The 22,171-nt window shown below is 38.0% G+C and overlaps 3 protein-coding genes and 1 long non-coding RNA gene across 4 annotated transcripts; 3 read left to right on the top strand and 1 right to left on the bottom strand.

The window, feature by feature from the left end:
- Positions 1–2,899: 2,899 nt before the first annotated feature.
- On the top strand, positions 2,900–6,800 carry dnal1 (dynein, axonemal, light chain 1). The gene is made up of 8 exons (XM_056393584.1): positions 2,900–2,948; positions 3,490–3,531; positions 3,714–3,823; positions 4,221–4,276; positions 4,384–4,439; positions 4,550–4,676; positions 5,132–5,272; positions 5,739–6,800. Exons 1-8 carry the CDS (start codon positions 2,946–2,948, stop codon positions 5,786–5,788), a joined length of 585 nt encoding a protein of 194 aa, XP_056249559.1. The 5' UTR covers positions 2,900–2,945; the 3' UTR covers positions 5,789–6,800.
- A 1,148-nt stretch (positions 6,801–7,948) lies between these two features.
- Positions 7,949–14,688, top strand: tedc1 (tubulin epsilon and delta complex 1). The gene is made up of 8 exons (XM_056394498.1): positions 7,949–8,433; positions 9,236–9,320; positions 10,143–10,357; positions 10,472–10,609; positions 12,017–12,085; positions 12,597–12,683; positions 12,996–13,127; positions 13,707–14,688. The coding sequence occupies exons 1-8, from the start codon at positions 8,293–8,295 to the stop codon at positions 14,019–14,021; spliced, it is 1,182 nt and encodes a 393-aa protein (XP_056250473.1). The 5' UTR covers positions 7,949–8,292; the 3' UTR covers positions 14,022–14,688.
- Positions 14,685–18,731, bottom strand: pth2 (parathyroid hormone 2). The gene is made up of 4 exons (XM_056394499.1): positions 18,593–18,731; positions 16,528–16,632; positions 16,078–16,257; positions 14,685–15,194 (listed from the first exon to the last, which is right to left on the bottom strand). The coding sequence occupies exons 2-4, from the start codon at positions 16,629–16,631 to the stop codon at positions 15,017–15,019; spliced, it is 462 nt and encodes a 153-aa protein (XP_056250474.1). The 5' UTR covers position 16,632; positions 18,593–18,731; the 3' UTR covers positions 14,685–15,016.
- Positions 15,068–19,949, top strand: LOC130180766 (uncharacterized). The gene is made up of 4 exons (XR_008829453.1): positions 15,068–15,197; positions 16,070–16,251; positions 18,632–18,763; positions 19,620–19,949. It is a non-coding gene; the product is annotated as an uncharacterized LOC130180766 (long non-coding RNA).
- Positions 19,950–22,171: the final 2,222 nt, after the last annotated feature.

Genomic DNA, 22,171 nt, shown 5'->3' with positions numbered 1-22,171 from the left:
ATTTTATAGCTGTATTTATTTATTAATTTATTTATTCAATATTGACAGATGGTATTCCATACCTGTGCAGTTATTGCAGTATACAGCTGGAATGAATGACAGACTGTATTTGTATCTATAGTGCTGGATGTTAGTAACCTACATCATTATTGCTATCAAATATTATACGCCACAAATGCTATTCAGTTAAGATAATATCTCTCCCTTCAGTTTGTTTAGACGTGGACATCAGCAAACGTTGTACACAACAACGTCTCTGAGACAGGTGTCAGCTCTAGAGATGCAGTGGACGTACTGTGAGCTGTGTGGTTTGGTCTGTGACACTGTGACACCCTGCACATGCCGGCTACCCGACTGGCCACAGTGAGCTCATTTCTTCCACTGACAGTGAGCGATGTGTACGTGCGCGCGTGTGTGTGTGTGTGTGTGTGTGTGTGTGTGTGTGTGTGTGTGTGTGTGTGTGTGTGTGTGCGTGTGTGTAATAGGAGTAGGGTTCAAATTTCAGATTCAGGTCATGAGCTTTGGGAAGTGACCAAAAGAGACCCTGGGGTGTAGACCCAGACTATTTATCTCATCTGAGCAGGTAATGTCTCAGGATCTCCTCCCAGGACATCTGGGCTGCTGTTGGGAGAGGTTTACCTTCAGGGCTTTCTGCCAAAAAGCCATGCTGGAGGTAAAGACTTTCTGGCTCCAGAGTTGCAGTTTGGTTGAGTTTAGTTAAAGTTATGAGTATCCAATTTTATTTTTCTCTGCGTGTTTTCCTTCAGGTCTCCCTGCAAATGAAAATCTGTTATTATTCATCTAAAAATAATAATGATATATAAGGAATACATAAGGACCTGTGACTCAAAACCCTTCCTTTCCTTCTTCTCTAAAGTCCATAAAGGTCAACAAGTCTCATCTTAGCATGATTCATGAGCCTGTTGGGACTTACAGAGGCACACAGGTCACTCTCTTTCTCCTCTCTCTCTCTCTCTCTCTCACACACACACACAAACACACACACACACACACACACACACACACACACACACACACACACTTATTGTTTAATGGAAGCCATTGTAAGAACTGATTATATGTTGGATAAGATATATTATTTGCCTGTTGAATATAAAAAGGTCAGAGCTATTCTTAGAAAGTATACTATGATTTGGATGTAGTGACTCTTTGGCACAGAACGTATTTAATCGTGAGAATGTAGTAGGCTACTATTATGCTACAACCCTAGTGTGACATTACAGAGATAGCAATAACAAATAATCAATTGTAAAATTCTTGCTCTATTTATCTATTTATCCATGGCTCCTTCAAATTTTTCAGCTGCTATACAGAAACATTAGACCATCTAGTGAAACTAAACCTTCTCATCTTAGTGTCTCTTGATCTACCATTGTGAGTGTTTTTTTTTAATTATTATTGTTTAATACTACCTCAGGGGGCATCACAGTTGGAAACTTTCAAACTCTATGCAGTGGCTTTAAACAAATTTCGGAGACTATGATGGACAGAAAGAAAGAGAAAGTGCTGGATGGTATAAATATGTATTATATGAAACAATCAGGGTTAGGGTTAGAGTTAGTGTTAGGGTATGCTACATTACCAGAAGTAACAGCTATTTACTAACTACTGGACAGCTTATTTGCAATATACTCTGTGATTTTCCACATAAACATATGCTATACAAAACAATATGATTCATCATCACAACAGCACAAATAAAGCAAACTACAGCAGAGTTGAGGCCTATTCCAAAATGTTTTTGTAAATATGCTGGTTATTGCAGAATTATTGTATTTGCACACACTATATTGTTCAGTTGTTGTTTTCTTTATTTAACATAAGAATGGTGTAGGACACATCTAAAAGTTTAGATACCAATGTTAAAAAAATCTGTGTACAATAAGTTATTATATATTTATATTCATTATTTATTTTCTATTGCCATAGTTATGTGTCATGGATAGGCACCGTTTATAGAAAATGAATTACAGAATTTTCACGTTCACAGCTGAAAAGGAAAGTTACTGTAATTCAAGGTTAAAATCGAGGCCTCATTACAGATTTTGATGCAATACTATAATTTCATCACTGGGGGGCGATATTTACCCACTATACGCATCAACCGCAGTAAAGCATAAACACTCCAAAGTCCTGTCTCCATGTACAACCAAACTTGACCAGAATCATTTCACATAGCTAGGTACAGGTACCAAAAAAGGTCAGTATATGACACCTTTGCTGCAGGTTGTCAGATTTGTAGGAAAAGATCCTTTGAGAAAAGGAGTGAGGAGTCACAGATTAAAACATTGAAACACCTTGTAACAGCTATGGCCGCAGTATGTTTTTATTATTTATTATTATTTATTATTATTATGTTTTTATGCAATCATACATCACTTTTATATTCATAAAGACAGGCATATGATTGTGGATACTAGTATGCATCTGAAAGGGCATTCAAATGGACAATGGCATGCATTATTTTATTTATTCATTTTTAATTTTGCCATTTTCATCCCCTTTATTTGCATAATATCCTACTTCTGTAAGCTTCACAGATCCATATTAGCTTAACCCCTAGATGGTTAGAATGTGCAAATGAGGTTATAATTATTATATAACATTATATAATATGCATATTATCCATGTTCATATTCATATTATTGTTATTATTACAATTGAATATTCTGTCTATCCATCTATCTATCTATCTATTTATCTATCTATCTATCTATCTATCTATCTATCTATCTATCTATCTATCTATCTATCTATCTATCTATCTATCTATCTATCTATCTATCTATCTATCATCACCACACAGCTGGTAATAACAAAAGCAGCCCTTTGCTATCTGCAGTTACATTTTATTTTCTGCGCAGGCGCAGCTTGTCGGCTCCCCGTCAGTGCCATAGCAACCAGTGCATGCATCAACCATCAACATGGTGAGTGTTTGTGTGTTTTCGGCTCATTTTTCGTCGCTTTTTTGTGTTTTTTAACTAACTTATATGGTTTTAAGTGCGACCACCTAACCAAACATGCAGTGACTCTGTTTCTGAGTGCCATATTTGACCTTACATGCAACATTGCTGTCGCTGTGAGCTAATATGGGCTAACTTTAATTAGCCATTTAGCTAACCCTGAATGTCAATTACTGTAATCTAGCATTAACTAGCTGGCAAACATAAACTCTGCCTTGAATGCGTGTGAATGTGTGTGTCATTTTGTCGTTTTTCCCACTCTTGTACTGGGGGTGGGGGTGAACTAATTGATCGACACTCAATCAGAACTAAGATTGTAGCAGCCAAAAGCCTAACATGAAAATGATAGGAAGACAGTGTACGTTCTAAGCCAATACTTTAGTAAAAATGTGTGTTTGATGTAACGGTTTTGCTAGCTTGTCAGAACAGTATCTATCTGCTATTTTGTCATCACAATATAGCCCAGCCTCTCCCTGTCTAATTTAATGTTATGTAATGTCTCCAGGCCAGCAAAGCAACGACTGTGAGAGAAGCACTGGCCAAATGGGTGAGTGACATACAGGCACAGCTGAAACACAGAATACCATGCAATACTGTGTGTAGAAGTTCATTTTGTAGTTGCATAATTGTAACATAGTTGTTGTAATTGGATCTTTTGATGATCTCTCTCTATCTGTGTGTGTGTGTGTGTGTGTGTGTGTGTGTGTGTGTGTGTGTGTGTGTGTGTAGGAAGAAAAGTCAGAGACTAAAGCGAGTGAAGCTAAAGCAATAAAACTGTATGGTCAGGTTCCTCCTATAGAGAAGATGGATGCTTCTCTCTCCACTCTCACCAACTGCGAGTAAGTCCTGTGATACAGTTGCTTATTTCAGTAACTTATTATTCATATTTTGATATGTTGCATATTATAATTATCATGATTATTTTTTTTAAAACAACTTCTATTCTGAAAAAATCATGGATGCCTTTCTTATGTTTCTAATGTGATGAGATTAGTCCATCTGAGCTCATTAAAGATGTTTTTCCAATGAATAATAAATGTTTCATAACAGACACATGAGTGTCTGACACTTAATCATTTGATCCACTATAAAATTATAAAGGTGTTACCTTCTGGTAAAGCTACAAATTTGGACCAATTCACCCTGAACCAAATCAACAATAAGAATGTTCCAACATGCAGAATATATGGTAGTAGACTACCTGTTAAAGTTGACTATTTGACACTTTCTCCACAGAAAGCTGTCTCTGTCTACAAACTGCATTGAGAAAATAACCAATCTCAACGGCCTGAGTGAGTACTGACTTCATAAACACATATAGCAACATACAGTACACACAATCAATGTTCATGGATGGAAATGTGGTGTTGTAATGTGGTGTTGTATTGTGTCCGTCCAGAGAACCTGAAAATACTGTCATTAGGAAGAAATAATATTAAGGCGCTCACTGGTCTGGTAAGTTACATATGAGGCAGAAATGACCAACTAGTTTGAAAAAAAAAATAGTATGGTAAAACTAGTGTTTTTTTATTTTCCTCTTTTCCTTATGTTGTGTGTGGGTGCAGGATGCAGTAGGGGAGACATTAGAAGAGTTATGGATTTCCTATAACTTGATAGAGAAACTGAAGGGAATCCAATGCATGAAGAAACTGAAAGTCCTCTACATGTCCAATAACCTGGTGAAAGAATGGGGTAAGCTACATTCATAAATATAATCAACACATGAAACAGACAAAGCTTATTATAATACAAATGACTATGTTCGTACTTTCAAGGAATCTTTATGAGGTTAAGTGACCTGTTGCAGAAAATTCAAACTCCACTTGCCTAACAACTTTTGTTTTATCAAAGAGGATACAAATGTCAGTAGTAATTTGTTAAATTCAGACATTTAACCCACTGTCTGACACTGAATGCTTTAACTGCAGTTGCTGGAAGCACAGTACCCTCATATTTTTTGGGGATGAAAATTCTTATCAAAACCTAATGTGTCACACAATGTAAAATGCTTAAATGAGTCCAGTAAAGCTTTCATTAATCTTATTTTTAAAGTTAATGTGCTGAAAATTTTGCTGGTGTTGAAATCCTCATGTGTCACTCTTTAATTTGATATACAGGTATGATATTGTCTTCTCTGTTCTGTGTAGGAGAGTTTGTGAGGATAGCTGACCTACCATGCCTTGTAGACCTGGTGTTTGTTGGAAATCCTCTGGAGGAGAAGCATTCGGCTGAGGGAACCTGGATGGATGAAGCCTCTAAAAGACTTCCTAATCTGAAGAAACTAGATGGTAAGAGTATTTCATCAGCAACGTCCACTCATATTCTATAATCTTACATCTACTGTCATAGCTTGACAGTACAGACAATGGTGAATAAATAACATAAAAGTAGAAATAACACTTTACCCCCCATAATTTCCCAATGATTTGCAATAATTTCATTAATTAAAATTCATTGTCAACATAACATAGGGAGTCTTTTTGTCAGTCCACAGAAGGTTATCTGAACACGACTAATGTACAATTTAGCAATGAATAAAATACATTCTCCAATAATAAATTAATAATAAAGGCATATTTACTTGGTATAAAATGGAAAATTCTAAAGAAATTATTGACCCATAAATATTATTGAAATTGCTTGTGGTTTGTAAAATGAAACTTTTACAACTTTTACATTGTCAGTTACAAGGTACATGTAGGTAAAAAATTCTTTGCTTTGAAGATTGATCATCTCTTGTTCTGCTCTTACTAGGAACCCCAGTCATCAAACAGGAAGAGGATGAAGGAGATGGAGAGAGTTGAGAAGCATGACGATCTGCAAAATCCAACCCTCTTCCCTAAGAATCTTCCCTTTTTTAAGTTTTGTATGGTTTGTCATGTCGCTTTTCTTTATATAAAATGTGATTTTCACAACAGCATAGACTATGTTGTAGACCTGTAAACTGACAGTACTGCAGGCTTAATGGGTTCTGGACCAGAAAAAGGTTTTGACAAATCCCTATAAGTAGAAGTACATGATAAGCACAATTCCTAATGCCATTTACAGCATTAGGATTTTTTACTGTCAAAAAGTATGAAAGATATTGAAGTGAATACTAATGTGTTTTTATAGTGTCCTTGATTTTATATGCCTCTTAAGTTTTTCAAGCACAGTGTAGCACAGGCTAGTGAGCAGAGACATTTGTGTGGACCAGATGTTGATCGGGTAATACCATTAACTCCATGCTGCTTGACCTCCTGTAGCCTATTAGGAGTCGGCTGCTACATTTACATCACATTGGACTAAGAAGTGGAGCACCTGGTTAGATAGAGTGACTTAGAGTGATACATTTTGGTGTCAACCACAAATGAAATATCCAGCAAATATTTGCATCTTACCATGTTACTAAAACAGCACACTGTTTTTCATGGTTGTTATTAGAATTCTGGACTTGCTGAAATCAGGGTTTACCACCAAACTGACTTCTCAGGTAGTAAGCAGTAGTACCGTTCAAATAGGAGGTTAAGTTAGTGTGTACTTTCCTTCTCATGGGACTTTAGGGTACCATCTACACCTACATTGAAACAGCCTTTGGACAGGACTGTGGAGCCATCAGAGCTGAGTGTAAAACGTACATGACCAAAATAAATCCTCAGCTCTGTTTGGCACTGTGTTGTTTCAGATAGTCCAGGCTGACATAATTATAATAACATTTGTGTGTGTGAAATGATTTTTATATTTTAAATTATTTTAGGAACGTCTGTACTTACAGTTGTGAGATATTTATGATTTTACATGATTTTGTTATTTCAAATAAATAAAACTGATGTGATATGTTGTCCTCTTTTTTTTAGCCTTGTTACCTGAAGCATAATCAATCTTTGCCTTAAACTAAAAGTTCAACATTTAGAATTTTGATTATAGTAGCCTATATGTAAGTGGGCAAAATGCATTTTAAATACTATAAAATTTGAAGTGCTTTTAAGAATTGAATTGCATTGATCGGATATATCAGGTAGAGTCGACCGATGGCCTGCATAGGTCTGGAACAACTGCAGTACTATAGGAGTGGTTGGTTTGAAAGGTGAAATAGATGTTAATTTTAGGAGATGGAAATTTGTTGACTGGGTGTAATAGTGAAAGACAGAAAAGTTAAAGAAGCTGACTGATGTAGGGAAAGTGAAGGTGGTTAGAGTAACAACAGTCTAGCAAAAGTGTTACAGCTTTTGAGGTTGATTATTGGGGATGAGAAGCAATGACGTGAAGTAGAGGTCCTAAGAAAGATGTGGATAGATAAGAGGAAAATTATTACTTTTATACAAGGAGTGATTAATGCAACATCTGATTTTAAATCTAAAACAAAGAATTCAAATTGTTGTTAAAGTGGTTCTTCATCTGGATATGGTAGGCATAATTGATAAAACTAAAAAACTTCTCAATCAGTGGCTCCAAAGGGCCCTAAGTCTGAAGGATATATTTTGCTGTCAAAGGCAGGGGGGATATCTCAACATAACCTGCCCTATCTTTATACTTAGATAACCAGACACTCATCCACTAACCACCTTTTATTTAACTTCATTTGCAAGAATCGAACACACTACCTAAGGAAATCAGTAGAAGTAAATTCTTATGAAAAAAGAGGCTTAAATTTCCTAGATTTAAACCTTGAATGACACTTTAAAAATAAATTGGATCAGGTCATATTTTTTTTTTAAAAACGAAAAAAAACCTCTCTTTGCATTATTCTTATTTTCAAAATTTTTTGCTCTAAATTTAATTCTTCTTTGTAATTATAATGTTGATAGAATACCAGCGAAATATAATACGATATTTCCTAAACAGATACTTCTCTTGTGGTTATTAATCTAGAGAAACAATTTACTATGTTCAAGCCTGTTCATATGTACAATGTTCTTACTGTTTTATGTCTTTTTCAATAAAGCAATGGGAAAAAAACTGGCAACGGCTGCGTACCCGGAAGTTACAACCTCTATAACTTCATTTAGCCACATGTTAGCAACCGTCTATTTTAAGACGTGTAAGAGGTTAAAAAAGGACTGGGGTGTTTACTGACGTATTTTATGTAGGAGACTTAAACGTGAAAATGTCTTGGGCTTGTGTTATTCACAGACTATATTTTAGTCATCTAACCAAAAAACAAATTCAGGAAACCCATCGACTTTTGGTGCAAAGATGCTAACTTATAACTGTGCAGCACACAGTTCAACTTCCTAGCGGTTGAAAGGGAGTGAAAATGTCTACCGGACTAAGTACATAGTGGTGGATGGACAGTTTGGTTTCGAGTGTGTAGTGTTCAGTGGTCGTAATGCAGCGGAGTAAAGCGTCTGTGAGTGTGGAGGTGAAGCAGGTGATAGGAGCTCTGTGCAGACTGCTAACGGCCACCGGTCTGGAGGCTGTCCCCGCACCGGAGACATTCAGACGGGCTAAATTCGGTGGAAACGAGGTGGTACGTTCATCATCTGTTGTCGGGACGGGAATAACCAGGGGTGGACAGTAATTAAGGACAATTACTTGAGTACTGTGCTTAAGTATATTTTTTCGAGTATCTGTACTTGAGTATTTTTTCAGAAACTTATGACTTTTACTCTACTACAGTTGAAAGATAAATGTTTACTTCACTATATTTCTATGAAGTGCTCTTACTTTGAAAAGCAGCTTTCAGTCAATGGAAATAAAGCGGTGCATGTCATTCTCCTGTGCTTTCAGAATGCTTCCTAATAGACTCATCATACAGAAAAACTATGTGAACCCTTTGGAATTATCTGGTTTCTGCATTGATTGGTCATGAAGTGTGATCTGAGTCACCTTAGCAGGACGACCAATTCTAGTGTAGCCATAGAACTAAATCATCTCGATTTACAGACAGTTTGTAAACTGTTTAAACTCTTTGAGATAACTTTGCTATCCTTTCACCTTTATGCAAATCAACTATTCTTGACCCCAAGTCTTCTGAGATCTTTTTTGTGAGGCAGGTGAGGCGCTTAGCCACACCTCCAGTGTTCAGTGACTGAACACTGGCTCCAGTTCAGTATTCAGTAGTCGAGAGGTACACATACTTGTTCTATATTGTGAATGTCTGAATGATGTTTTCAATATGGACAAGAACTATACAGTGATTTATTTGATTTGCTGTGTTATTTGTTAAAATAGATTGTGTTTGTTCATAAATGGATGAAATTCCACAGGATTCACTTATTTTTTTCTTGCCACAGATTATAGTAATCTTTGTGTTTGCTGTTGTTTTCCAGGAAGGTCAATTTTGGCAGCTCCTTGCCAACATCCTTCAGAGGACTGACATTGTTTCCTCTGAAGCCAGCGCACAGCCTAGAGGAGGTCAGTTGAATTTTTGTTCTTGTTATTGTAGCACATTGATTCTCTCAGCTCAGCTGAGCGTTTGAAGAAGCGTTTCAAATGCTGGTTAGTTTGGATTTTCTGGTACATTTTTATTTCAAAACCTTCTCTGTCAAGCATGACATATCCACCCTGTCACTCAAAAGACAAGGAAAACATTTTTTAAATAAAGGTTCTCTATACAATCGATGTCACACTACCAACATCTCAGACCAAAGCAAGCGTTTCATCGGCCCGACTCCCTTCTCCCTGAGTGTTCTCACAAAGGTCTTACAAAGCCCAGTGAAAGTGACCTTTAAACACATGAGAAGCACAACTGAATAAAGTTTCCTTGTGTACATGAGAGCCATGAGAAAAACACAATCCAGCCACAACCATTAGCCCAAGCTGCCACTGCTGCGATGCCTTCAACACTGGCATCAAACTAACTAGCGAGCTTATATATACAATCTTTACATTTTCAAAATGTGTTTGTATAAAACAAACCTACAAAGGGATCTGTGCAGTGATACAAATCTGTTCAGCATTTTCTACATGTTGTGACTTCTTTGCTAACTTAATGCACCATCATGTACCCATGGTTTAGATGCTGTGCTGCTCCTGGCCCTTACCTCATGAATTTCCCCTGGGGGATAAATAAAGTATCTATCTATCTATCTATCTATCTATCTATCTATCTATCTATCTATCTATCTATCTATCTCTCTATCTCTCTACCTGTCTCCCTGTCTCCCTGTCTCATGAGGGGTGAAAAAGTGCTGACTTGCTGAGTGACAGAATGTGTTGTCCTCTGTCTGTGTACAGACTTGGAGCTCAGGAAGCTGGTGGCTGCTGGCCTGTGGCAGACTGGTTGCCATGCTGACTGGATGTATGGGAGTGAGGGAGGAGAGGAGGGAAGGAGTTTCTCCAGCAGAGATCTCCTCCTAGCTCTAGGCTGGTTGCTCGCTACAGGAGCAATAGAGAAACTGCTGACACAGCGAGTGCAACAACTAGACAAAACACTACTTGCATCTATACCTGTAAGTATCACACATATACCATTAACACCATCATAGAGTAATGGACCTAATTTAGTATTTCTATATTTGTATTTTTATACTTTTATATCCCTAACCTCGGTCCCTGTGTGTTAGGTGAACACTCAGGTCTCTCATGAGCTCCAGTTAGACTCGGCCTCCCTGCGGAGACTTCAGTGGCTCGTCGGCTGTCTGAGACACCAAGGGCGGATCCTGCTGTGCATGCTAGAGGAGCGGACTCGGTTGCTTCATGCTGTGAGAAAATCCCTCATTTTTGATGTCCACACGCTGCTGTTTATGGAGGACCAGGGATGTCACAGGAAAAGTAATAAAGCATTTCCTTACTTTCCTATTTTAATAAATGATAAAAATAGGAATTGTAAAAAGAATTTATAAATGAATGATTAATCCATCAATAAATATTTGGTATTGTTGAAACCCAGTCTATGGATATGATATGATTGGTTAGCTGTCCAACCAGTCGGAGAGCTTGTTACAGTTGGGATTGTTTAGTCTGGTTTTACCACTGAAGGTCCAGGAAGGAAGTAATGGGAAAAGGGGCCGGAAGAAGGAAATGGAAATTGAAAAGGGAAACCAGGAATGTATTCCCATTTTAAAATGCTTTTTCAATTACTTTTTCAAATCGGATTACTTATTCGTGAACATGTATTTATAAATAGTTTATTTAATGAGGGTTTTATGCTGTTTTCGTAAATTCATTTTTAAATCTTAAGTATTTATTGATGGATTAACAGTTCATTTATACATTTTTTTTTTTTACAATTCCTATTTTTAATGCCTATTAAATTATGAAATAGGAAATGCTTTATTACTTTTTCTGTGACATCCCTGATCCTCCACAGCTGTTCTGTATTTCCATGTAAAACACTGTTCAAAGTTCAACAAACTAGAGGTTTTGGAGACATACTTGAGACATTAGTGTCCATAACAAACGATAGCAAGTTGACCTTTTGACCTCAGCAATTTAAACTCCCCATAAGACCGAACTGGCACATTTACACTCATCTGAATGATTGATAGGGACAAAGATCTTTGCAATACTGAACGGTGAAAACTTTAAGTCACACAATAACACAAACAAGCCGACCAATCGAGGCAGTGGTACACCAGCAACTCCTGTGTTCTCCGAGGTAAAATGACTGGCTTTGTTAAAGGAGTCTGGCGGTGGAGGGATATAACAGCGGTTTCTGGTTGAACAAAAAGGATCTTACTCTTTTAGAAAAAGGTCTATCTCTGCAGGAATCCTGTCCACAATGTTGTCAGACATACAATAACAATCTGAAACTGTCAGCGGAAAAAAACAAGTACTTTTAGTGCATGGTACTTTGGCATGGATAAACGCTCCGTTTGATTACACTACAGGTATAACGTTTCACAGTTGCCAGGTGTGCTGTTCAGGTGTACTGTTCTTGCTTAAGATTGCATCAATTGTAAAGATTTTTTATTCATTTACGCCCAAAAACATGTGGAAATATGGTTCAAGAGTCCTGGAGTTATTCTTTAAATCTCTTTGATTACTGCCACGACCCATGTTTCTGTCCCAACTACTTTTATGTATGAAATCATAGAAGTATACTAAGTGACTATCTGTTGAACAAATGGTGATGTTTAACTCTAACTAAGCAATAAACCTCTCCTCAGGTTTTTTCTGCCAGTCTCCCCTCCACTGTATCTGCCTCCTCTGATCGAAGCTCTACAGCGATGAACGGTGTAAGTGTGTGTGTTGTTATAAAAATGAATTAATATAATAATAAAGTTATAGTCAGATAACTACACAGTTTTCTGCTGTTTACACATTGGTGCCTTCTAGGCAGAAAATAAATATGGTTTTAGTAATTGCTGAGAAAATAACATGTTATTTTATTGTTGTCTTTGTTGTTCATTTAATATTTTATACCCAGATTTTTGATATTAGTCAGAGGACGAGCTGTGACATTTCATTTGACAGTGAAAACTTAGTTTAAGTGATATTAAACAGTTTAGTGAGAATTGTCTATCCAATAATTTACAGCTTTACACCTAGAGACTAATATAAATAATATACTATATTTTGTACCAGTAAGGTGAATTTACTCTGTTATTTTTAATAGTTGCAAGCCTATGTTGTTAATTTTTAATGCCAAATTTCACATCCATAAATATGTCTACTTTCTGCCTTTACGCAATGCGTGTGTCTTTTAAAATATATTGTGACGTGTGTATGTGTCTCTATGTTAAATAGGACTGTGTGCGTATGCAGCAGCTCTCTGACCTCCTAGAAGCATATCTGAACTGGAAACAGGTGGAGAAAGTCTTCTGGACCTGGATGGTGAGTTAGAAACAACAGCGTACAAGAAAACAGGAGCATGATTCACCACTGAAGTGATTTCCAAAATTGTGGGTTGTAATTCCAAAAGATTAGGTGCACATTCCTTGATGTGGCAAAGTATCCTGCCCAAACAAAAGGATGGAAATCTGTGCATTTTTCATTATCAAAAATCTGCACTTTCACACTGACATATTTCTCTCTCTGACCCAGGTTTACAGTTTCTACAGCCAGTGAATGCTAGCAGCCATGTGTGTAAAGAAATGTGATGATCATTTTGTGTGTGTGTGTGTGTGTGTGTGTGTGTGTGTGCAGGACAGTGTGATGGACTGCCATCTGAAAGATCCTGTTGTCAAGAAGCCAACACATACACCCAACGTGTGTCACCATGGAAACGAGGGGCTTGAGAAATTGGATGACATGCTATTGAGACTGCCCACAACAAAGGTGTGTGACGCACACATGCAGACACATGTTCGTGTAAAATAAAATAAAAAGATTGTCCAGCATTTTGGTAAACACACTAACTTGCTTCCCTTCCCAGAAAGAGATGAGAGGGTTGATATGAACTCCATATGTGTGTTCAGCAGTGCGCTGGAGTCAGGACATGGTTAGCCCTGCTAGCATGAAGAATGGAAATGGGAGGAAACGCCTATTTTAGCTCTTATCTACAGTTTAAAAGTGTACGCAACCTAAAATTATCGCTTCAATCTTGAAATATTATGATTTTGTTCTGAAAATTACAACTTTATTCTCCTAATATTATGACTTTATTCACGAAATTCCAGACTGGAATGGGCCAGATGTGGCCCTTATACTCCTACACTCCGTCATACAAAACAGCCTTATTCCACAAGGTTTTGTAAACATTCCTTTTGAGACTCTACTCCATGTTGACCATAATTTCTGCACATTCACACTTTTTTTTCATCAATACAGATGATCTTTGATCAGACCAATATCATAATGATAGTTGTGTGATCCTACTCATTGTTTCTGTGTAATTTTCTTCATCTTATGTACCAGAAAGGACAGAGGAGAGAAGGAGGGGATACTGAGGACAGAGGAGTCTTTCCTCTCCCCTCCCTGCCTTCCCTCCTCCAGGCCCACCGAGTCAGGCTCCAGGTTGAGAGGCCTGTCAGACACAGCAGCTACCCAGCAGAGAGGCACCGTGGCAGGGCTGAGGCTCCACATGAACTCCCAGCGTCTCAGGCTGCACAGCTGCTTCTTCAGACAGAGGCTCTGCTGCTGGAGAGGAGGGACAAGCAGAGACTTGCCAACAGGATGCAGCTGCAGGAAATGATTGGTGGACTGGATGAAGTGGTGTTGATACCACCGTAGATTTTTATTTTTTAATTGGACAATTAAATTTTGCAATAGTACATGAGATGCTCTTGTCAAATTTATAAGGACCTGTCTATGAGACAGTGTCTATGCTTCTAACGTTCTCTCTGAGTGATCGTTTTACATGTAACTAGAGACAAAATCACAGCTCTTATAAAATAAGGATTTTAGCGACAGAGCAGCAGCTTCAAAGTGACTGCTGGTTAACTTTTCTCTTAATGGACCATGTTATGGTGCATAATACATTCACACACCCATATCAAAAAATTTAACTTGAATACAACTGTTACAGCTTCGATGTGCCTCAATCTTATTTTACGCATCACAAATTAAGAAACTCATCAGCTCACATGTTCGGAATAACTTGAGAGAACTTCTGTTGTGATTTGGGGCTATTTAAAAAAAAATTGACTTGACTTTTTCTAGAGTTGCTGCAGTGAAATGAGGTGCAGAACACATTCACACACCTGTATCAAATAATGTGAAGTTATGGACAAAAATGTGCACATCTGCAAATTGGGATGTGAATTCATGCAATGAGAGTTGCACACCTGTGGAATATTTTCTCTCAAATGCAGACACTTACATCCAGATTTTTGGTTGGAGTGTGTAAAAGAAGAAGAGAGATTATTAGAATAATAAATTCAAACACAAGCTACAGTGATTGGAAACATTTTCTGCGTCTTTATTTATTCATCAAATTGAATAACACCAAGTGTTTGTGTAACCATCCTTTGGGAAATCAGGAGGATTGGAATAAAATAGTGAAAGTACCACAAGAAATTGAAACAGAATTTAAATTTCAGAGGCTAGACTGAAGCACTAATGATACAGAAGTTAGTTTTAATGTCTACCCAATCTTCTTGTCTTGTAAGTTGACTGACTGAGCAATCACGCAGAGACTTGGTGTATCCCTGTAAAAGGCTTTTTGCCAGTGTACGCTTCAGAGAGTGGTTCCATTTAATGGGAAAAGGACTGTAAAGACTAAATCATCATGAAGAATTAACCACTAACAGTTTCTGCATGTAGGAGTTGAGCCACTTCTGCCTCTCCATGGAGGTGAGCAGCTTACTCTTCTCTCTGAAGGCGGCATCATCAGCCACCACCATGTTCCTCTTCACCATCCCGGCTCCCTGAGACGACCACTCAGCAGGCCACGCTCTCTCCATGCTGGTAATAATAATGATAATAATAAACTTTATTTGTATAGCACCTTTCAAAACCAAGTTAAAAAGTGCTTCACAATTAAAATGAATAGTACAGCAATAAGCAAATAATTAAGATGCCAAACATTGACAAAAACAGGGTAAAAGTTACAGAAAGCCAGCGGTTAAGAAAAAGCCAAATGCTAAAAGTAAGTTTTAAGAAGAGATTTAAAAGAGGCAACTGAGTTTGATTAGATTCATTAATAGTTTAATAGATAGTCCAGGACCTCCTGATTAGTGACAAGAAAACAATCCAGGTACCACACTAATACATCGCTCTCAGAAAGTATTCAGACCCCTTCACTCTTTGATTTGCGTTCCATTTTAAATGGATCAAATTGCTGTTTTTCGGTCAGCCCATCAGTCTACACCCAATAACCCACAATGATAAAGTGAAACATGTTTTTAGAATCTTTTGCAAATTTATTAAAAATCAAAAACTGAAATCAACAAAAGCATCAGACCCTTTGCTGTGTTACTCCAAACAGTGGTCAGGCACATCCTGTTTACTTTAATTAGGCGTCCAAGTAGAGTCGCCCGCTGCTGGGGCCTTATTATTATTTTTTTTTCTGCTAAAAAATCGGCAGGTGGGTTGCAAATGCCATCCACAAATCTGAATTGGCTGCATGTGTTTGGATGCTAGGTCCTAGCTGCAAGATATTGAATATGCATATTTCCAAAATTGTCAAACTATGATTTTAACTTAAACGGTCTAATCATTTACCAGAGAATATGAAACAAGAGATTGGTTTTTATAACATGTGATGTGACGTTGCACTTCTGCACTGTTCAGTTCTATTTGATTGGAACTTCATATTAGCTTTCTCCCTCACTGCACAGACAGTTACCTCGCCGCTGCCCTCTCTGGGGCAAAGAGCCACGCCTCCCTCATCACTCCCGCCTTGCTGTCGGCTGCTGCTCCGAGGCTGGGCGCTGACATCATTTGAATGCTCCAATCACGGAGAGAGATGGAGGGGAAGAGGACATCCCAGTCGTCTCGCTTAGGTTCCTCTGAGTCGTCAGTACGTCTGGAAACAGATAAGACGACACACGCTGATTTCTTGGGGGATCCTACAATATTTCCAGTCCAGCAGAGAAAGTTCAATTTTAAATACAAAATCTGAAGTATGTTAATCCACATTTATCATATTAGATTATATGATTCAGAAATATATAAATAAGGAAGGAAATAAATAGAAGAAATAAAAATCAGACTTTCAGTGAGGTCTTTGGTCTGTTAGTTCAGGTCTTGGTTACCCAGAACCAGTTTACCAATAACAGCTACAGGGAGTAACCACCTGAGAGGTAGTCGAGGCTGAGGGAAGCCGGATGTCACCAAAGTCATACCCAGAATGCAAAGCAACAGGAAGGACGTATGGGGGAAAGCTGGTTGTTCAGACATCCTAAAAAAAAAGATAGATGCATAGATAAATAAATATATAAATAACATCCTTTCTAGTTCTCAGTATGACTGTCAAATGTGGTCTTTTCTATTTAATTTATTTATTTGGATCCCCATCAGCCACTACAAAGGTAGCAACTACTCTTCCTGGGGTCCGCTCAAATAAACATGATGTCATAATGCAAAACAATAACATAATAATAATAATAGTAATAATGATAACACAATATTAAAAACTAAGACAAAGGGAAAAAGAAAATAACCACAAATACAAACAACAGTAAAACTACTAATAACGATAATAACAACAATGACAAGTCACACTTTATCTAAACAGTTGGTAAATATTTAAACTCCTTTTAAAAACACTTTTAGTTGTTAAGTGGGAAATATTTGATGGCAAACCATTCCATGTTTTCATTCCTTTGTACAGAACGGACGAATACCTCGCATCCGTTTTTGAGACAGGAAGTGAGAAACAACCTCTCGATGCCTCGCATTAAAGTTGTGGCCGTTACTCCAATATAAAAACTGATGGTACAGGACATTCGGGTATTTATAAAATTAAATATTTCCTATAAAATAAAGCAGAGGTCTTCCCACCACATGTGAGTGTGAAATGATGGATATACATTCTAAACATAAAGCTCCTTTCACACATGCACTGCCACCCTGAACCTTTCCAGACTTTAGCAGGAGGAGCTGTGTGTGAGAACGCAAAGGTCCACATCAGACTTTACCCTTCCATCTCCCTAGTGCAAGGCTGTGTGTGAAAGGGACAACTCTTTGCTCAATTTATATTAAAAAGAAACTGCAAACCAGCAAAATGTCCATTAAGTGCTGAAATATATTTCTTTAAATGTCTTCCATTTCATTTTCTCCCATAAACCTGCACATTACCAAATACCGCCAGATAGATAAAGACAAGGTCGTGACCCTGATTGGTGTCTGCACTCACTTTTTAAGGCCATATAGGTTGTTTTTTTTTTACCACTAGCATTTATAAAGAGAATTCCCTCCATTAGAATAAAGTTTCTTGTCTTATTTCTCAGCAGAACACTTTATGAAATGTTCTGTATAATTCATTTTTAAGGGGTTTCTCAAACACATGTAATCACATAATATACTTACCATGCAATATATATATATATATATATATATATATATAAAAATATAGTTTGTTTTTGTATATTTAACACATTAATTGTATAGAGTAAAAACAATTGACATAAAGTATTTCATAATTTCTGTGTAATTCAGTTTTTTTTTTAACATTTGTGATTTGTTCAAACATTTTCATGGGAAACGTTAGTGCACATACACAGCCTGTTTGTCCAGTACATGCTCAGTCATAGTCACAGTGTTATTCTTCATTAACAAATGAAAAATCTGTAAATGCTTTCTTGAGTCACTTGGAAAAAACAATTTACTGATGTATTTTACACAAATATTTTTTAACTCATTATCTCAAGATAACAAAGGTCGTTATCCCGAAATAACGAGGAAATTAGTTTGACTGAACCTCATACACTAAGTTGCAAGTAACACTTCTTAGCAACATTCTTCATTACCAACAATCCTTAGTAACTCGTTAGCTGATGAGGATCTGAAAATGACCTTGTATGAAAAGACACAGTCAGATTTCTGCTGTTGATTGAAATGTTTTCTGAAGCGTTGATCAATGTGTCGTCCTGACGTTTTCACTTTACAGCTGCAGAAGTTTCCATCTGCATCTGACCTCTGATTAACAAAGTCATTATATGAGAAAACAAGCGTTGTTATCTGGAGATAACGGGATAATTATCTCGTTATCTCGGGATAACGAGCTTTGTTATCTTGAGATGGCGAGATGAAAAAAAATATTTGTGATTATGGCCTCTCTCGGCTTCTGAACGAAACAGTTTGATACGCAGAGTTTTTTTTCAAGTTGTTAGTGGGCCAGCAGTTGGCTGGATTCTTACCTGCTTCTCAGGCGGATGCGTTGGTCTGTCTGTTGATAGTTTACACCAGGAAGCAGACTATCAAGTTGGACTTCTGAGGTCAGAGGTCAGCCGTCATCCAAGCAGAGAAATGTTGCCCGAAGAACCACCAAGGAACTAACCACAGCAGCAGAAATGACTCTCTGAAGTCAGGTATTTGCTTTTTGTTGCTACTATATTTTTTTCTATTTTTGTCTCTAAACACAAAAAAGTTTCGATAAAAACTTGGATTTCCACTTTTTTGTGTTGCTGTTCTGCGTGCACATCTACAGTGGTTGAAAACCACCAGTTTCTTGTCTTACATACTTATATATACCCTGCACTGGAGAGCTTCAACCCTCCATCCACCTAAACGCCCCCACCCCCCCTAACTCGCTTACACACACACACACACACACACACACACACACACACACAGGCGTACACACCCTGCACCAGATCAAACCAACTTTGAGTTTGCATGTGAGCATGCGAGAGGGAAAACCCTAGTGGAAGTGTTGTTAGCTTGTTAGTGTCCCATTTCAAAGACTATCAGTCATGGTGCTGAGGTAGAGAGCCCCGCATCTTATTACTGAAAATCATTATAGTGTTTGTGTGGGGGAGTGTGTGTGTGTGTGTGAGTGAGTTCATTCATACCTGGTGAGAGATGAACCAAACACTGGATGTTTCTCTTTAAGACTAAAGCATCACTATCTCACTTTGTCTGCGCAGAGAAAAAAAAAATCCATGTGTGTTTGATGATAAATAATCTGACTTGACTTACCTGACTTGTCCATAATAAAAAATCATGTGAAATCAATAGATTATTCAGCCTGCAGTGAGTGATTTGACTGACTTGGGGACAGTGGAAACCAGCTGCAAACAATAACACTGATCAATAACACTGATACTATCTGACATCCTCGCCTTGATCACTTGATATGGCAGATTGACTATTTGTAGAATTATTATGGAGTCATGTTTGTGTTGGACTGGGACTTTTAACTACATGTATCACTCCGCTTCACAGGTGTTCTATTAACCAGAAGAGGGTGAAGGGAAGAAGCCTGGATACTTCAGTGCACACCAAAGGACAAAGACAAAGTAGCAAGCTAGTGTGCACTGTGCAGGTCAGGAAAATGTTTATGTGTTGCTTAGCAACAGTCCAGTATCAGTCCAGTTGAAGAACTATTTGTGTTGGCATTGCCAAATAAATGATGAAAAAAACAAACAAATCATAATCTGTTGTTGCTAATTTAACTAACATGGTGCTCAGAGAACTGTTGTGCAAAGGGTCGTGATGTTGTACTGAATATCAGCTGTGAATGTCTTCGGAAAATAATGAATTGTAAATAAATGATCTATCCCACTGACATCAGTATCAGCAGACATCCATGCTCGTTGCCACTTTCATGGCAGTTTTTCAGGACTTCTCCATCCTTGATCGCACCTACACTGTTTTCCATTGTAGCAGCAGTCAGTTAACACAACACCAGACCTGTTTGAATTGATATGGTTGGAGATTGAGAGACTTGAAAGCAGGGACAGTAGCCTGTGACTTAATAATGTGTCTAAGATGAGAGATTCATAACAAAGAATAGACTTGGAGGTCAGTTGGTGTTCCATCATGTCGTCTTCATCAGCTCAGCTTCATTTCGAATGAGGTAGAGAGGTTTCATCAGAGCATGATGCTCTGAAGTGGGGCAGTGCTGTGCTTTAAACGTTTCCTGGACAATCCGTTTTAGTGGCGTATAAAGACACTTTGTTAGTGTGTCAGAATCAAGAATCCGTCCACGTCCACACATCAGCTTTACAGGAAGTGGTTAAAACAAAATTGGATGTGTCCATTGATGTGTATATTTGATACTTTGGCCCTAGGTCATGAAACACTCTCTCCGCGTGGATGCCTACTGAAATTGAAACCAGACGAGAGGTGAATTCGTGGAGGGATTCTGCGGAGTTTGTTAGCGTACAGGATGCTTGTTACCATTAAAGGACCTCATTACGGTTCTTCTCGGAAATAATGTCGTGCAGACAGGAAGCGGCTGGTGTTAACAATGGCTCTGCAGCGCTCTGATTTTTAAAGAGGATAACAAGCTTCAGACACAAAGTCTGAGTCACCACACACTGCAAACATGGTCAACTCCCATCTCTGCCCTCATCACCGGATAGTTTACGTTTTCATTTGGAAATGACGTTAAAGCTTGTCGACACCCCCGACCATCAGTACTGTCCGCTGCTGCGTGATAGAGACATTGGTGTAGTGAGCAAAAGCTTCAGCTTTACATTTGAGTAAAACTCTATTTTAGTCATGGGATTAGGGGTGTAGCATGTTTGTGGCTAGCTCGTATGACGTCTATATATATATACATATATATGTCTTTATTTAAACTGGAAGATCATTGATGGTAAAGCACCTCTTTCACAATGATATGGAGTAGATAAAATACCAGTTAAAAAGAACATCAATTAAAACAAGTACAAAGAGATTAAAAGGTCAGAGATTAAGAATCTAAAATGACCAAGAAACACCAATGAATTCATTTTAAATGCTTTTTAGTGAGTCCAGGTTGAACTGGAGGGACATGAAGCGTGAGACAGTTATTAGTCCTGGTGTCATGTGGTCCAGTGGTACAGACTAACATGGATGTAATATATGACTGCAGTGGCAGCGCTTGTGATGTAGGGGTGAAAAGCTTGCCGTCATAGTTTTCCGTCATGTTTTCCTTTCACAACGGTCCCCAGGCCTTAGTGTTTTATGTCTGTCTTGTCATTTCCTGTTTTATTTTGGTAGTTTCCCTCTTGTGTCTTTACTTCCTCCCGTGTGATTACCTGCGTTCTCCCTAATGTGTTTCACCTGTGTCTCGTTATTCCCAACAGTATTTACGTCGTGTGTCCCTTTGCACTTTGCCAGTTTGTTTTCTTCCCCAGTGAGTTACTTACCAGCATTTACCTGACTGCCATTCAGAGAGAGACTGTTTCTGTTACCTGTTTCCTGAGATCTGCCTGTTCCCTGTCGGTACCGTTGCCTTCTTCTGCCTGTCTGTGACAGTCTATAATTTCAGACTCTGTCTACCAAACACTTCATCTGAAGCCTGTTGATGCCTTTAAAGCCAATGTGCACGGCGGTCATCTGGATCATTCTTGTGGCTGACTTTTCCTTCTTGTACATAGAGCTTGTGTAATGTCGACATGTTTTCCTTCTATACTTCTAAACCACATCCTGGTCTGTCGGGTCTCATAAAACCTTCAGCTGACACACACTGTCATGGCCACCACCACTAATATTATTCCAATCCTTCTAATTAACCTCATTGGTTTGTTATCAACATCTGCAGTCAACACATTGTTGGAGTGCACACATTTTAACACTGTCAGGTTACAGAGGCAGTTTTCTGTTCTGTTGATCATTTGTTTTTGAGTTGCTGTGGCTGGAGGCTGAGGCTGGGGTTTAGTTAATTCTGCTTAACATTTAGTTATAGCTGGTGTCCATCTTGTGTGTAATTAGGTTTTTATTATGTTTTTATCATGTTCCCTCATGTGTCATTGAGTTGGGTCAGTTTGTTCAATTAACATCTGCTT

Source organism: Seriola aureovittata, chromosome 13 (genome assembly GCF_021018895.1).
Source record: "Seriola aureovittata isolate HTS-2021-v1 ecotype China chromosome 13, ASM2101889v1, whole genome shotgun sequence".
In the NCBI taxonomy this organism is placed as follows: Eukaryota; Metazoa; Chordata; class Actinopteri; order Carangiformes; family Carangidae; genus Seriola; species Seriola aureovittata.
This window is presented reverse-complemented; position numbering and strand designations above follow the sequence as displayed.